Raw genomic sequence first — 17,922 nt, forward strand, 5'->3', positions numbered from 1 at the left:
ATGGCCGTCCGAGTTTACTAATCATGTGGCGGAGGGAGGAGTAAACAGCCAACAAGTGACTCAACAGGGCTCCCATACCTTAAAAGCTCCACATTACAGGAGCATGAAGAGCAAAAAGTGGAACTTGGTGGCACTCCAGGTGCAAGTCTGGAATGGCTGTGCCTAAAAGAATACACTGACTCACCTGCTCTGCCCTCTGCAAGAGTGTCCTCCACTTTAATTGTCTCCTTCACATCTCCAATCTCCTCAGACTGCTGATCATTCCTCACATACGTCTCTTCTTCTTCCTTAATTTTCCTCATCATGTCATCCTCCTGCTTATACTGCTGATCACTCCTCACATACATCTCTTCTTCTTCCACTTTTATTATCCTCATCATGTGACCCTCCTCCATAGACTGCTTATCACTCCTCACATACGTCTCTTCTTCATCCTCTTTAATTATCCTCATCACGTTACCCTCCTCCATATAATGCTGATCACTCCTCACATACTTTTCTTCTTCCTTAATTTTCCTGTTACCCTCCTCCATAGGCTGCTGATTAGTCCTCACATGTGTCTCTTGTTCTTTCTCTATAATTTCCCTCATCATGACACCCTCCTCCATAGACTGCTGATCACTCCTCACATATGTCTCTTGTTCTTTCTCTATAATTGCCCTCATCATGTCACCCTCCTCCATAGACTGCTGATCACTCCTCACATGTGTCTCTTGTTCTTTCTCTATAATTGTCCTCATCATGTCACCCTTCTTTGCAGACAGTTGATCACTCCTCACATACGTCTCTTCATCCTCTTTAATTATCCTCATCATGTTACCCTCCTCCATATAATGCTGATCACTCCTCACATACGTCTCTTCCTCTTCCTCTGTAACTCCAGCATTTATACATATCAGATTTCTGCCCTGAGTACAAGAAATGAGAGATCATTTTTAAAATGTGAACACAGATAACAGCATATGCAGAAATGAACAATGTCACACAGCTTGTGGTCTCTGGGGACTTTTAGCCCCATCTACCTGATAATGGTGACGGATGGTGCAGTCTTCCTGTGGACAATCTTCACAATAAAGAGGACCTGTACATCTCTCTGGTGGGTCTCTGTTACTGGATCCATCTGTAGGAAACACACACTGACTGAATACATTGTCTCTATGTGTTTATCAGATTATGTGGGGATCTAAAAGGACAATCCTGGGAATAAAGAGGACCTGTACATCTCTCTGGTGGGTCTCTGTTACTGGACACATCGGTAGGAAGCACACACACTGACTGAATGCATTGTCTCTATGTGTTTAGCAGATTATGGGGGGAGCTGGGAGGAGCCTCCATACTGCTCTCTCCTTTTCTAAGAAATGAAAGTCTCCTCTTACCCGGTGATGTGAGTGGCGGCTGATTCTCCTTCATGGTGTCCTTGTAGAGGTCCTTGTGTCCTTCTCTATACTGCCACTCCTGCATGGAGAAACAGACAGTGACATTCTGACACCGTATAGGAATCCAACAGGAGAACAATGATACAGTCACCTCCCAGACACACCCCTTCTTGTTACTGGATAATTTCCATAATTCCCAGCACCTCTCCTGTCAGAGGCTCTATCACCTTCCCGATGACTTCCAGAATCTTCTGCTTGTTGTGTCCCTCAGATAAAATTACATTACATACTGGAGGATATTGGCAATGCTGGGGACACAGAGGGTGGGGGGCGGGGGGCATTACATACTGGAGGATATTAGCAATGCTGGGAGACACGGGGGGACATTACATACTGGAGTATAATGGCAATGCTGGGGACACAGGGAGGACATGACTACACTGGGGGAGAAATGGCATTACTGGGGTGGGAGACATTACATACTGGAGCATAATGGCAATGCTGGGGGACACAGGGAGGACATGGCTATAGTGGGAAAGAAATGGCATTACTAGGGTGGGGGACATTACATACTGGAGGATAATGGCAATGCTGGGGGACACATGGGAGGGGGGCATGGCTATACTGGGAAAGAAATTGCATAACTGGGGTGGGGGACATTACATACTGGAGGATAATGGCAATGCTGGGGGACACAGGGGGACATGGCTATACTGGGGGACAAATGGCATTACTGGGGTGGGGGACATTACATAATGGAGGATAATGGCAATGCTGGGGGACGCAGGGAGGACATGGCTATACTAGGAAAGAAACGGCTTTACTGGGGTGGGGGACATTACATACTGAAGGATAATGGCAATGCTGGGGGACACATGGGAGGGGGGCATGGCTATACTGGGAAAGAAATGGCATAACTGGGGTGGGGGACATTACATATTGGAGGATAATGGCAATGCTGGGGACACGGGGAGGACATGGCTATACTGGGAAAGAAATGGCATTACTGAGGTGGGGGGACATTATATATTGGAGGATAATGGCAATGCTGGGGGACACAGGGAGGACATGGCTATGCTGGGAGAGAAGTGGCATTACTGGGGTGGGGGGACATTAAATACTGGAGGATAATGGCAATGCTGGGGGACACAGGGAGGACATGGCTATACTGGGGGAGAAATGGCATTACTGGGGTGGGGGACATTACATACTGGAGGATAATGGCAATGCTGGGGGACACAGGGAGGGCATGGCTTTACTGGGGAAAAAATGGCATTACTGGGGTGGGGAACATTACATACTGGAGGATAATGGCCATGCTGGGGGACACAGGGGGTACATGGCAATACTGGGAAAGAAATGGCATACCTGGGGTGGGGGACATTATATACTGGAGGACAATGGTAATGCTGGGGGACACAGGGAGGACATGGCTATACTGGGGGAGAAATGGCATTACTGGGGTGGGGGGACATTATATACATGAGGATAATGGCAATGCTGGGGGACACAGGGGGACATGGCTATACTGGGAAAGAAATGGCATTACTGAGGTGGGGGGACATTATATACTGGAGGATAATGGTAATGCTGGGGGACACAGGGAGGAGATGGCTATACTGGGGGAGAAATAGCATTACTGGGGTGGGGGACATTATATACTGGAGGATAATGGCAATCCTGGGGGACACAGGGGGACATGGCTATACTGGGGGAGAAATGGCATTACTGGGGTGGGGGACATTACATACTGGAGGATAATGGCAATGCTGGGGGACAGAGGGGGACAAGGCTATACTGGGAAAGAAATGGGATTACTGGCGTGGGGAACATTACATACTGGAGGGTAATGGCAATGCTGGGGGACACAGCGGGACATGGCTATACTGGGGAGTGGGGGGGAAGTGGCATCACTGGGATGGGAATATTATATACTGAAGGATAATGGTAATGCTGGGGGACATTGCATTACTGGGGTGGGGGACATTACATACTGGAGGATAATGGCAATCCTGGGGGACACAGGGAGACATGGCTATACTGGGAAATAAATGGCATTACTGAGGTGGGGGGACATTATATACTGGAGGATAATGGCAATGCTGGGGGACACAGGGAGGACATGGCTATGCTCGGAGAGAAGTGGTATTACTGGGGTGGGGGGACATTACATACTGGAGGATAATAGCAATGCTGGGGGACACAGGGAGGGCATGGCTTTACAGGGGAAAAATGGCATTACTGGGGTGGGGATATTACATACTGGAGGATAATGGCAATGCTGGGGGACACAGGGGGGGACATGGCTATACTGGGGGAGAAATTGCATTACTGGGGTGGGGATATTACATACTGAAGGATAATGGCAGTGCTGAGGGACAAAGAGGGGACATGGCTATACTCTATGGACATTCTGTCCCGTCTCTATCATATGACTGAGCTGAATTAATACTAGGCAGAGGAAATGACAACTATAGTCAGCACTAGTCTAATTTAGCGGAAGCAACAGGAATCCCCAAAATCACTTCCATTGCAAGAAATAGAGGTCTCAGCAATTACTATCCATGCCGCCAATCAGCTAAACTTTTATGAGGCCCTTAGCTCCTTTAGGTACTCTTAATCAATGCCACCTGCCCCTACCCTATGGATATGAGTTAATTGGGCAATTTTTATTCTCATGCAATTAACACTGCACATAGTTAATGGGCACTGAGATAAAGTCAGAGGTTGGAGGAACACAAGTAGTTAATGGTGAATACATTAAAGAGACTCTGTAACCACAAAAACATCCCCTGGGGGGTACTCACCTCGGGTGGAGGAAGCCTCCGGATCCTAATGAGGCTTCCCACGCCGTCCTGCGTCCCACGGGGGTCTCGCTGCAGCCCTCTGAACAGCCGGCGACAGGCCCGACTGTAAAATCAATATTTACCTTTGCTGGCTCCAGCGGGGGCGCTGTGGCTGCTTTCCTCTCCGAACTACACGGAAATACCCGATCTCAGTCGGGTAGGCTCTACTGCGCAGGCGCCGGAAACTTGCGCCTGCGCAGTAGAGCAGACCCGACGGCGATCGGGTATTTCCGTGTAGTTCGGAGAGGAAAGCAGTCAGAGCGCCTGCGCAGGAGCCAGGAAGGTAAATATTACGTCACGGCTGCACGGAGGGCTGCAGCGAGACCCCCGTGGGACAGAGGACGGCGTGGGAAGCCTCATTAGGATCCGGAGGCTTCCCCCACCCGAGGTGAGTACCCCCCAGGGGATTTTTTGAGGTTACAGATCCTCTTTAAGTATTAACTGGGCCCCCTATCCTCCAGGGCCCCATAGCAGCTGCTATAGTTATTGCTAAGCCCCTTATGTCCAGCCCGACCTCTGCTCTGTTCAATATATAACAAAAAAGTCACACAATTACCTCTTCTCCTCCACCTCCTGCAACTTCTCGTCCTGCTGTGGTACACCTCTTCCTGCCTGTAACATCACTTCCTTTCTGTGACATCACTTTTTATTACTTCCTGTGTGCGATATCACCATCTAGTGGTGAATAGACTAACTGCAGCGTCTGTGGAATCTCCTGCACTCAGCAATCTATTATTATTATTGTTATTATTATTATTATTATTATTACTACCATTGTTGTTATCATTTTCTGGAGCTACACAACACCCTCATCTACAGACATATCACATATAGTAAGAACAATAATAATGAATACAAAGAATACTAACAATAATATAAATCATTATTAGTCCCCAGATGGTTGCTGGATGTGTAGAGCTGCCATATGGATGTGTTGCCATAGTTACAGGAAGTGTCAGTTTCTTGCAGCCGACTGGGAGGAAGAAGCAGAATTACTAGAGGAATATTATGGACTGGGATGTCTATTTTAAATATGAAGTTTTGAATCAGGATGATACATTTATTGGGTAACTTAGAGGTAAATGAAAAGTAAGCTTTCAGCTAATAAGCCTTCATTGGACTTAGTCTCTGCATATACTGACAAGATGTTAATAAACACAGCTTATATATACTGGACATTCAGAGGAGCAACATTCTTTTGCAAACATAAATAGATGTAATTAGATGCCTTATTTGCCACTTCAGGAGGGTCAGGAGGAGGCATACTAGCTAATTTATGACTAATAGATAAGACCACTAGTAGAATTACTGGACAAATATTTTGGACTGGGATGTCTATTTTAATTACAATGAATGGCATTATATGAAACTCTGGTAACTATTGTTAGACATAAGAGTATTAGTTTAACATTGATTCTCCTTTTGCCATGCTAGCAGCAGGGGTGCAGCTAAGGTTTTGGTGACCCCAAGCAGTCCATAACTTGAGGCCCCCCTCCATGAGGAGAACAAATAGGTAGTCACACCAAAGTGGTGCGCGAAGCGTGCTGCAGCAAAAATGGGCATGGCCAAAACATGATGTGGGAGGAGCCAAATACTAGCAAAATACAGGTAGTCCCCGGTTTATTTATTTTAAGTATTTATATAGCAGCGACATATTACGCACCACTGTACAGAGTATATTGTCTTATCACTAACTGTCGCTCAATGCGGCTCACAATCTAGTTCCTACCATAGCCATATGTCTATATCATGTAGTGTAGTGTATGTATCGTAGTCTAGGGCCAATTTAGGGGTAAGCCAACTAACTTATCTGTATGTTTTGGGGATGTGGGAGGAAACCCACGCAGACATGGGGAGAACATACAAATTCTTGGCAGATGTTTATACTGGCTGAGATTCGGACCGAGGACCCAGCACCGCAAGGCGGGAGCGCTAACCAATGCACCACCGTGCCGCCCAACATATTAGATAGGGTACAGGTGGTGTCCTCAGTATAGGTAGCCAGTTACATGTGGTGCCCTCAGTATAGGTAGCAAGCTATAGGTACTTCAGTATAGGTAGCCAGTTACATGTGGTGCCCTCAGTATAGGTAGCAAGCTATAGGTGTTGCAGTATAAGATTGCCAGATGGTGTGGTGCCCTCAGTATAGGTAGCCAGCTATAGGTCCCCCCTAGTATAGGTAGCCCGTAGAGTTGCCCCCAGTATAGGTTAGATAGGTAGGTGCCCACATACAGTATAGGTTAGATAGGTAGTTGCCTCCAATATAGGTAGGAAGTATATTTGCCCCAGTATAGGTTAGATAGATAGGTGCCCCCATATAGGTTAGACAGGTAGGTGCACTCAGTATAGGTTAGATAGGTAGGTGCCGGCAGTATAGGTTAGATCGGTAGGTGCCCCCAGTATAGGTTAGATAAGTAGATACCCCAGTATAGATTAGATAGTTAGATGCCCCCAGTATAGGTTAGAAAGGTAAGTGCACGCAGTATCGGTTAGATAGGTAGGTACCCCTCAGTATAGGTTAGGTAAGCAGATGCCCCCAGTACAGGCTAGATAGGTAGGTGCTCACAGTATAGGTTAGATAGGTAGGTACCCCTCAGTATAGGTTATATAGGTAGATGCCCCCAGTATAGACTAGATATGTAGGTGCACACAGTATAGGTTAGATAGGTAGGTACCCCTCAGTATAGGTTAGATAGGTAGGTACCCCTCAGTATAGGTTAGATAGGTAGGTACCCCTCAGTATAGGTTAGATAGGTAGATGACCCCAGTATAGATTAGTTAGGTAGGTGCATGCAATATAGGTTAGATAGGTAGGTGTCTCAAGCATAGGGCCCCCCGCCTAGTTTCAATTCACCTTCCTTGATCCCCGCACGCAGCCTCTATCTTCATCCTGTCCCTGGGTCTATCGCATCTGTAAGAGATCCCCCTGTGATGACATGCTGTCGCGTCATCACAAGGGGTAGTCTTACGATAGCGACAGATGCCGGGACAGGATGAAGATAGAGGCTGCATGCGCCGTTTGAGGATTGAGGTAGGCAAGCTGAAACTTCACTCTGCCCGCTCCCTCTGCCGCTGCGCACACCATCCTGGCTCCTGCCGCTCAGCCTGATGCCTGCACCACTTAAATATGGGGGAGCCGCTAGCAGCAGAGCAAGGCCCCCCTTAGTGGGAGGCCCCAATCGGGGGCGTGGCTCACCTGTACGCTGGCGGCACCCCTTGCTAACAGATATTGCCATTAGGCTTGGCAGAACATGTTTGCCGGCAAATGGTTCCCAATGAACGTGCACTACTAGCGCCCTATACTTTCCCAGCTACTCCCTCTCCCTTTCCCGTAAAAGACACAATGCCGGCAACCATTTTCATTCTGCATTAGTCAGTAGAGGGAGAGGAGCTGCTGCTGCAGATACAGAGACAGTGAGAGATAGGCTGTATTGTAATATAGTGCTGTGTCACCTCTCCAGACCCTCAGTCACCGCCATGTCACATCTCCTGAGCCTCACTTGCCCTTCCACTAAACATTTCACCTCTCCTGACCCTCACCCACCCTTCTACTGTCCATGTCACCTTTCCACTAACCCAACGTCACCTAACTAACCCTTTTTCCACCATGTCACCTCTCCTGATCCTTACCACCCCCCCCCCCTTCTTTCTACCCCCAAATCACCTTTCCTGACCATCACTCACCCTTCCAATAAACAGGTCACCTCTCCTGACCCTTACCCACCCTTCTACTGTCCATACAGGGGCGTAGCAATAGGGGTTGCAGAGGTAGCGACCACATGAGGGACCTTGGGCCAGAGGGGCCCTCCCTCGACTACTGTATTAGCTCTCTATTGGTCCTGTGCTCATAATAATCACTTCTATAGATGCTTTGAATAGTAGTAATCATTAACAAGCTGTTCCCCATCCCCTTCTTGCACCTGTGACACTGTAGTTGCCTTTGGCAGGTTTTGGTGCGCTGTATCAATTGTTATGTATAGAGTGCTTGGGGGCCCCCATTGTAAAACTTGCATCGAGGCCCACAGCTCCTTAGCTACGCCACTGTGTCCATATCACCTTTCCACCAACCCCATGTCACCAAGCCTATCCTTTTAACCCTATGTCAAGAATATTAGTTTAACTTCTTGACGACCCCATCACACCAATGGGCGTGGACACGGCGGCAGCCCCAGGACTGCCTAACGTCGATTGGCGTAAGGTCCTTGGGGCCATTTTGCAGGAGATCGCGTACGCATCTCTGCTTCAGCCTCCCAGCAGTAATCGCAGCTAGGAGACTGTTAGACGGTGAAACTGCTGTCTAATTAGCTTGTACGGCGCTGCGATCCATGGCAGAGCTGTACTGGGGACAGCCGTGTGACACAGCTGTCCCCCTGGGAGAAAGGATAGTGATCGGTTGTCATTGGCTGAAGCCTATGACAGCTGATCACACTGATTGGCTGGCGGGGGGAGGGAGGGTTGGAGAATAAATGCTACAAAAGATTAAATTTATTAAAAAAATAATGAAATAAATATTTATTTAAAAAAATAAACCTTGGGGGAGCAATCAGACCCCACCAACAGAGAGCTCTGTTGGTGGGGTGGAATCACTTGTGTGCTGTGTTGTGCGGCCCTGCAGCGAGGCCTTAAAGCTGCAGTAGCCCTTTTTAAGAAAAAAGGCCTGTTCTTTAGGGGGTTTAACACTGCGGTCCTCAAGTGGTTAACTTTGATCCTCCATTTGCCATACTAGCAGAGATTGCCATTAGGGATGGCAGAACATGTTCAGCAGCGAATGGTTCCCGGCGATTAGTGTGCTGCCAGGTAGTGCAACCAATGCCCGATATTTTCCCATTGTTCCATTTTTTTACGCTTCTCCCTGGAAAGGAACCAAAGGTGAAAGGGGTTTGAAGGCTGACATGTTTATTTCCTTTTGAATAATGCAGATTGCCTGGCTGTCCTGCTAATCCTCTGCCTGTAATACTTTAAGCCATAGACCCCGGACAAGCATGCAGATCAGATGTCTATGATAAATATGACAAGATTGGCTGCATGCTTGTTCCAGGTGTGTGATTCAGACACTGCTGGCCAGAAAGACCAGCTGGACTGCCAGGCAACTGGTGTTGATTATAAAGAAATAAATATGGAGGCTTTCATAGGTCTAACACATGGGGTTCCTTTGAAGTCGGGTAGGAAGGACTACCAATCAGACATGATCAGCACCCAGGCCACTCCACCCCCATAAAAGGGCCAATCTCAGTCAGCCATTATCATTCCACAATAGTCAGTGTAGGGGGAGAAGCTGCTGCTGCTGATACAGGGACAGTGTTAGAGAGGCTGTAGTGTGATATAGTGCTGTGTAGCAGTCAGTGTAGGGAGAGGAGCTGCTGCTGATACTGGGACAGTGTTAGAGAGGCTGTAGTGTGATATAGTGCTGTGTAGCAGTCAGTGTAGGGGGAGGGGCTGCTGCTGCTGATACAGGGACAGTGTTAGAGAGGCTGTAGTATGATATAGTGCTGTGTAGCAGTCAGAGTAGGGGGAGGAGCTGCTGCTGCTGATACAGGGACAGTGTTAGAGAGGCTGTAGTGTGATATAGTGCTGTGTAGCAGTCAGTGTAGGGGGAGGAGCTGCTGCTGCTGATACAGGGACAGTGTTAGAGAGGCTGTAGTGTGATATAGTGCTGTGTAGCAGTCAGTGTAGGGAGAGGAGCTGCTACTGCTGCTGATACAGGGACAGTGTTAGAGAGGCTGTAGTATGATATAGTGCTGTGTAGCAGTCAGAGTAGGGGGAGGAGCTGCTGCTGCTGATACAGGGACAGTGTTAGAGAGGCTGTAGTGTGATATAGTGCTGTGTAGCAGTCAGTGTAGGGGAAGGAGCTGCTGCTGCTGATACAGGGACAGTGTTGGAGAGGCTGTAGTGTGATATAGTGCTGTGTAGCAGTCAGTGTAGGGGGAGGAGCTGCTGCTGCTGATACAGGGACAGTGTTGGAGAGGCTGTAGTGTGATATAGTGCTGTGTAGCAGTCAGTGTAGAGGGGAGGAGCTGCTGCTGATACAGGGACAGTGTTAGAGAGGCTGTAGTGTGATATAGTGCTGTGTAGCAGTCAGTGTAGGGGGAGGAGCTGCTGCTGCTGATACTGGGACAGTGTTAGAGAGGCTGTAGTGTGACATAGTGCTGTGTAGCAGTCAATGTAGGTGGAGGAGCTGCTGCTGATACTGGGACAGTGTTAGAGAGGCTGTAGTGTGATATAGTGCTGTGTAGCAGTCAGTGTAGGGGGAGGGGCTGTTGCTGCTGCTGATACAGGGACAGTGTTAGAGAGGCTGTAGTATGATATAGTGCTGTGTAGCAGTCAGAGTAGGGGGAGGAGCTGCTGCTGCTGATACAGGGACAGTGTTAGAGAGGCTGTAGTGTGATATAGTGCTGTGTAGCAGTCAGTGTAGGGGGAGGAGCTGCTGCTGCTGATACAGGGACAGTGTTAGAGAGGCTGTAGTGTGATATAGTGCTGTGTAGCAGTCAGTGTAGGGAGAGGAGCTGCTACTGCTGCTGATACAGGGACAGTGTTAGAGAGGCTGTAGTATGATATAGTGCTGTGTAGCAGTCAGAGTAGGGGGAGGAGCTGCTGCTGCTGATACAGGGACAGTGTTAGAGAGGCTGTAGTGTGATATAGTGCTGTGTAGCAGTCAGTGTAGGGGGAGGAGCTGCTGCTGCTGATACAGGGACAGTGTTGGAGAGGCTGTAGTGTGATATAGTGCTGTGTAGCAGTCAGTGTAGGGGGAGGAGCTGCTGCTGCTGATACAGGGACAGTGTTGGAGAGGCTGTAGTGTGATATAGTGCTGTGTAGCAGTCAGTGTAGAGGGGAGGAGCTGCTGCTGATACAGGGACAGTGTTAGAGAGGCTGTAGTGTGATATAGTGCTGTGTAGCAGTCAGTGTAGGGGGAGGAGCTGCTGCTGCTGATACAGGGACAGTGTTAGAGAGGCTGTAGTGTGATATAGTGCTGTGTAGCAGTCAGTGTACAGGGGAGGAGCTGCTGCTGATACAGGGACAGTGTTAGAGAGGCTGTAGTGTGATATAGTGCTGTGTAGCAGTCAGTGCAGAGGGGAGGAGCTGCTGCTGCTGCTGATACAGGGACAGTGTTAGAGAGGCTGTAGTGTGATATAGTGCTGTGTAGCAGTCAGTGTAGAGGGGAGGAGCTGCTGCTGATACAGGGACAGTGTTAGAGAGGCTGTAGTGTGATATAGTGCTGTGTAGCAGTCAGTGTAGGGGGAGGAGCTGCTGCTGCTGATACAGGGACAGTGTTGGAGAGGCTGTAGTGTGATATAGTGCTGTGTAGCAGTCAGTGTAGGGGGAGGAGCTGCTGCTGCTGATACAGGGACAGTGTTGGAGAGGCTGTAGTGTGATATAGTGCTGTGTAGCAGTCAGTGTAGAGGGGAGGAGCTGCTGCTGATACAGGGACAGTGTTAGAGAGGCTGTAGTGTGATATAGTGCTGTGTAGCAGTCAGTGTAGGGGGAGGAGCTGCTGCTGCTGATACAGGGACAGTGTTAGAGAGGCTGTAGTGTGATATAGTGCTGTGTAGCAGTCAGTGTAGGGGAGGAGCTGCTGCTGCAGATACAGGGACAGTGTTAGTGGGGCTGTAGTGTGATATAGTGCTGTGTGTAGCAGTCAGTGTAGGTAGAGTGACCAGATTTTTGTGGGTCCAACCTGGGACGGGGGGGAGGGGGGACGAAGGGCGGCGAAAAGTGGGGGGGACTGAGGAGCACACCGCGACGAAGACTGGGGGTCGCGCGCAGCGCGCCGCGATGAAAATTGGGCGTGGCCATGACATTGTATGGGCGGAGCTAATGTAATGATGTAACAGCGAGGCATAAGAAAGCAGTGTTTACGCCATGATGTGGTCAAACGAGACTTTGCATCATGGGGGTGCAGAAACTGTGTGAGGCTAATAGTATACCGTAACCACAAAGCAGCAAACATAGCCATCTATGACCATTAAATGATAAATGCAGTAACCATTACCCCGGACACCAGAAAATAAACGCAATGGGCAACATGTCAGTACAAAATAAATGCAATGCGGGCAACATATCAGTATAAAATAAACACAATGTGGGCAAACATGTCAGTACAAAATAAGCGCAATGCGGGCAACATGTCAGCACAAAATAAACGCGATGCGGGCAAACATGTCAGTACAAAATAAACGCACTGCGGGCAAACATGTCAGTACAAAATAAACGCAATGCGGGCAAACATGTCAGTACAAAATAAACGCAATGCGGGCAAACATGTCAGTACAAAATAAACGCACTGCGGGCAAACATGTCAGCACAAAATAAACGCAATGCGGGCAAACATATCAGTACAAAATAAACGCAATGCGGGCAAACATGTCAGCACAAAATAAATGCAATGCGGGCAAACATGTCAGTACAAAATAAACGCACTGCGGGCAAACATGTCAGCACAAAATAAACGCAATGTGGGCAAACATGTCAGTACAAAATAAACGCAATGCGGACAAACATGTCAGCACAAAATAAACGCAATGCGGGCAAACATGTCAGTACAAAATAAACGCAATGCGGGCAAACATGTCAGCACAAAATAAACGCAATGCGGGCAAACATGTCAGTACAAAATAAACGCAATGCGGGCAAACATGTCAGCACAAAATAAACGCAATGCGGGCAAACATGTCAGTACAAAATAAACGCAATGCGGGCAAACATGTCAGCACAAAATAAACGCAATGCGGGCAAACATGTCAGTACAAAATAAACGCAATGCGGGCAAACATGTCAGCACAAAATAAACGCAATGCGGCGAAACATGTCAGTACAAAATAAACGCACTGCGGGCAATCATGTCAGCACAAATTAAACGCAATGCGGGCAAACATGTCAGCACAAAATAAACGCAATGCGGGCAAACATGTCAGCACAAAATAAACGCAATGCGGGCAAACATGTCAGTACAAAATAAACGCAATGCGGGCAAACATGTCAGCACAAAATAAACGCAATGCGGGCAAACATGTCAGTACAAAATAAACGCAATGCGGGCAAACATGTCAGCACAAAATAAACGCAATGCGGGCAAACATGTCAGTACAAAATAAACGCACTGCGGGCAAACATGTCAGTACAAAATAAACGCAATGTGGGCAAACATGTCAGCACAAAATAAACGCAATGTGCGCAACATGTCAGCACAAAATAAACGCTAGGAGGACACTGACTGTGTGGGTGAGGGTGACAATGACTGGGTGGGGGAGGGTGACACTAGGTGAGGAGGGTGACAAGGACTGGGTGGGGGAGGGTGACACCGGTGGAGAAGGGTGACAACGACTGGGTGGGGGAGGGTGACACTAGGTGAGGAGGGTGACAAGGACTGGGTGGGGGAGGGTGACAAGGACTGGGTGGGGCAGGGTGACACTGGGGGAGAAGGGTGACAAGGACTGGGTGGGGGAGGGTGACACTGGGGGAGAAGGGTGACGACTGGGCGGGGGAGGGTGACACTAGGAGCGGAGAAGACACTGACAGGGCGCTCTCACCCATTTCTTCTCCTCGTGTAGCTGCCTGGTCTCCACGTGGTTGCCGGAGGGTGTGCAGCAGGTTGGGGGCGTGCCTGATGCGGCCAGGCAGCCGTCCCGATTAGAGGAGCTCTAGGGGCGGAGCTATCAGGCAGGAACAGCACGCTGAGGGGCAGGGCTGATGCAGCCCGATATCAGCGCTCATTGGAGGGTGGGCGAGGAGCAAGCTGGGGGCGAGGCAAATGTAGCTGGGTGGCCGCGCCTACCAGAGTCCATCCGACGAGTCCTGCAGCTGGGACGTCCCGCGGGCAAAAGCGGGATGTTTCCCGGGACACAATGCTGCCCGGGACAGGGGACCCCAAAAGCGGGACGTGTCCCACCAAATGCGGGACGTCTGGTCACCGTAGTGTAGGGGGAGGAGCTGCTGCTGCTGATACTGGGACAGTGTTAGAGAGGCTGTAGTGTGATATAGTGCTGTGTAGCAATCAGTGTAGGGGAGGATCTGCTGCTGCTGATACAGGTACAGTGTTAGAGAGGCTGTAGCGTGATACAGTGCTGTGTAGCAGTCAGTGTAGGGAGAGGAGCTGCTGCTGATACAGGGACAGTGTTAGAGAGGCTGTAGTGTGGTATAGTGCTGTGTAGCAGTCAGTGTAGGGAGAGGAGCTGCTGCTGCTGATACAGGGACAGTGTTAGAGAGGCTGTAGTGTGATATAGTGCTGTGTAGCAGTCAGTGTAGGGAGAGGAGCTGCTGCTGCAGATACAGGGACAGTGTTAGAGAGGCTGTAGTGTGATATAGTGCTGTGTAGCAGTCAGTGTAGGGGGAGGAGTTGCTGCTGCTGCTGATACAGGGACAGTGTTAGAGAGGCTGTAGTGTGATATAGTGCTGTGTAGCAGTCAGTGTAGGGAGAGGAGCTGCTGCTGCTGCTGATACAAGGACAGTGTGAGAGGCTGTAGTGTGATATAGTGCTGTGTAGCAGTCAGTGTAGGGGGGGGGGGGAGCTGCTGCTGCTTATACAGGGACAGTGTGAGAGGCTGTAGTGTGATATAGTGCCGTGTAGCAGTCAGTGTAGGGGGAGCTGCTGCTGATACAGGAACAGTGTTGGAGAGGCTGTAGTGTGATATAGAGCTGTGTAGCAGTCAGTGTAGGGGGAGGGGCTGCTGCTGCTGATACAGGGACAGTGTTAGATAGGCTGTAGTATGATATAGTGCTGTGTAGCAGTCAGTGTAGGGGGAGGAGCTGCTGCTGCTGATACAGGGACAGTGTTAGAGAGGCTGTAGTGTGATATAGTGCTGTGTAGCAGTCAGTGTAGGGAGAGGAGCTGCTGCTGCTGATACAGAGACAGTGTTGGAGAGGCTGTATTGTGATATAGTGCTGTGTCACCTCTCCGGAACCTTACTCACCCTTCCACTGTCCATGTCACATCTCCTGAATCTCACTCACCCTTTCACCCCCCCCCCATGCCACCTCCACTTACCCCCCTTAACACCCCATATTGTTTCTTCTGACCCTCACCACCAGGGGCGTAACTAGAAATTACCGGCCCCCCCTGCAAAAATGTGGCTGCCCCCCTCCCCCCCGGGCCCGCTCACGGCTGTTTTGGGGGGAAGGAGGGGTTGAAGCATGAGGATAGAGCTTGGCCTTGCTAGAGGAGAGAGATCGATAGATAGGTAGATAGATAGGTAGATAGATAGATAGATGGGTGGCAGGGTAGTCAATTAGATAGATAGCCGGGTGGGCAGACAGATAGCCTGGTGGGGGTGGGCAGATAGATAGATAGATACATAGATAGATAGACGAGTGGCAGATAGATAGCCGAGTGGAAAAATAGATAGCTTGGTGGGAAAATACATAGGTAGCCTGGTAAGGGTGGGGGGCCTGACTCCTATCCTCCCTCCCTCACCTCAGGGGGGCCCCCTTCCCGTTATGCATGGCGGAAGGGTGGCAGATACAGCAAGCCTCCGGCGGCTAAAGCAGACGCTAGAGTTCCAGCCTCCAGGCCCACGCTGTCTCCTCCTCTGTAATGCCGCTCGCACTAAATCAGGAAGCAGTGCAAACGGCATTACAGAGGAGACAGCGTGGACCTGGAGGCTGGACCTCTAGCAGAGCCTTCCTGAATCTTCCACTCTTCCGGCACATATAAAGGGGGACGAGCCGGGCCCCCAGGTACAAAAAAAGTAAAAAAAAAAAAAAAGTAACCAAAAAAAAAAGTAACCAAAAAAAAAAGTAACCAAAAAAAAAAGTAACCAAAAAAAAAAGTAACCAAAAAAAAAAGTAACCAAAAAAAAAAAAAAAAAAAAACAACAGAAAAAAAAAACCTGCCGATACTTATTGAGCCCCTAGAAAAACGGAAATTGAGGGGCCCCCGCGCACTTGCGCAGCCTGCACGGCCGTATGTCCTCCACTGCATATAACATAATCCCAACATACCATGGTATTTTTTGAGGCGGTTATCATACCGTCATATTTCATACTGTTGCAACCCTACCCCAGTCACTAACATACAAAGCTTTCCTACCACCCCTTGCCTTCTAACAGAGCATGCCCCAGTGTTACTGAATGACTTCTGGCCATCTATGAAAAACACATCTTCAATCTCACAGTGGTATGCACCCAGTTATATGTACCAGTTTGGGGGGAGGTCTCAGCTTGACAGGAGGAAGGAGTCTATTGGCATTAATGACGATCAGAAGTGAACAGATCAGCAAGTAAGTATTCTGGTCCCAGCATCCATCACAGGTTTTGGGAAACAAAAGATACAGATTTGCTTTATGCTTGTGATAGAAGCCTAGAACAGCCAATGTGCAGGTTGCACCCACCACTTAGATCTACGTGCTTGCAGGTCCAAATCCCTCAGATCTTGGGGATTGAAGCAAACTGGAAAACCAGAAGATGACCCAGCACCGTCTTCATGATGTAATTGTAAGCTCTTTATTCAGACATGATCAAGTCAAGACAGGATACAGCAAACATGAGGCTAGTGCATGAAGACGCGACGTTTCGGGAGGACGTCCTCCCTTTCTCAAGCTTGCAAAGCCTCTGACACAGTAATACAAGAACCACCTTTATATAGTAGGCTCAAATACAATGAGCCAATCAAAAAGCAAGGGCAGTGACGCTGGGTCAACCAATCAGAAGGCAGACCTGTAAGGGGGCAGGTACAAAAGTCAGGAGGACCTGATGGGGAACTGAAAGCTACTAGTTTCCTCCAATCAGGTTCGTCCTAAAAAAAAACAAAAAAACTAAAAACGGACAGGTATAAACAGGAAGTGATGTCAAAATGGTCAGAGTGCGACGGTCGAAAATTTGCATCAAACGCTAACAAAAATGAGCATAAATCATGAAACGCAAAAAATGTACATGGAAAATCGCATCGCTAGATAACATCAACTAGTGGAAAAATACAAACGACCACAATACAACACTTGAATGACAAAAATCACGTAATATATAAAAACAAAAAAATAAACACAAATAAAAAATCCAACAGGTCTAGCATAAAGATCGGGGACCCAGCGTCATTGCCCGATATAAAATCACTCACTTAAATGCAGGGTCCCAACTCATACTCACGGTTAAGGCCCCCAGGAGCCAAGGTCCCAAGAGTCTTAATCCAAAAAGCCTCTCTTCTAAGTAACATTTTAACTCTATCACCCCCTCTCCTAGGTACTGGTACTGAATCTATCACTAAAACTCTTAACTGGCTGACAGAATGATTCATTTCGGTAAAATGAGCAGCAACCGCTTGATCAGTTGACCGATTCCTAATGGCAGATTTATGAGACGATATACGAGCTTTAAGAGTTGGGTAGTCATACCTACATAACTCAAACCACAAGGGCAATGTAACAAGTAAACAACATAGCTCGAATCACATGTAAAAAGCCATTAATGTGATATTTTCTGCCAGACAGTGGATTGTAAAAACATTTCCCTTTTTTGTGTTGTTGCACATGACACGAGAGGCAAGGAAAAAAAACTTTCCTCATAGCAACCGGAGATTTATTTTGTGCAAAAGTATCAGCTTGAACTAGTCTCTGACCAACAGTGGGTGCTCGTCTATACACCATCAAAGGAGAATTAACAAATTCCTCTACAGTTGGAAAACCTTGGCGTAAAAGCGGCCAATGGCGTCTAATAACAGATGCAGAAACAAAGGGTAAACCAGCAGGCCCCCCTTTTTTTGTCTAGAAGGAGTA

The 17,922-nt window shown here is 48.5% G+C and overlaps 1 protein-coding gene across 1 annotated transcript in view; it reads right to left on the reverse strand.

The window, feature by feature from the left end:
* Positions 1-17,922, reverse strand: part of LOC137537183 (zinc finger protein 721-like) — a 43,594-nt gene that overhangs the window by 4,534 nt on the left and 21,138 nt on the right. The window contains exons 6-9 of the mRNA XM_068259295.1: positions 4,779-4,834; positions 1,377-1,455; positions 1,023-1,120; positions 185-908 (exon numbers count right to left, since the gene is read on the reverse strand). Of these exons, the coding sequence (XP_068115396.1) occupies positions 185-908; positions 1,023-1,120; positions 1,377-1,455; positions 4,779-4,834 (957 nt within the window). The remainder of the gene's footprint in view (positions 1-184; positions 909-1,022; positions 1,121-1,376; positions 1,456-4,778; positions 4,835-17,922) is intronic.

The sequence above is a fragment of the Hyperolius riggenbachi genome, chromosome 10 (assembly GCF_040937935.1).
Source record: "Hyperolius riggenbachi isolate aHypRig1 chromosome 10, aHypRig1.pri, whole genome shotgun sequence".
In the NCBI taxonomy this organism is placed as follows: domain Eukaryota; kingdom Metazoa; phylum Chordata; class Amphibia; order Anura; family Hyperoliidae; genus Hyperolius; species Hyperolius riggenbachi.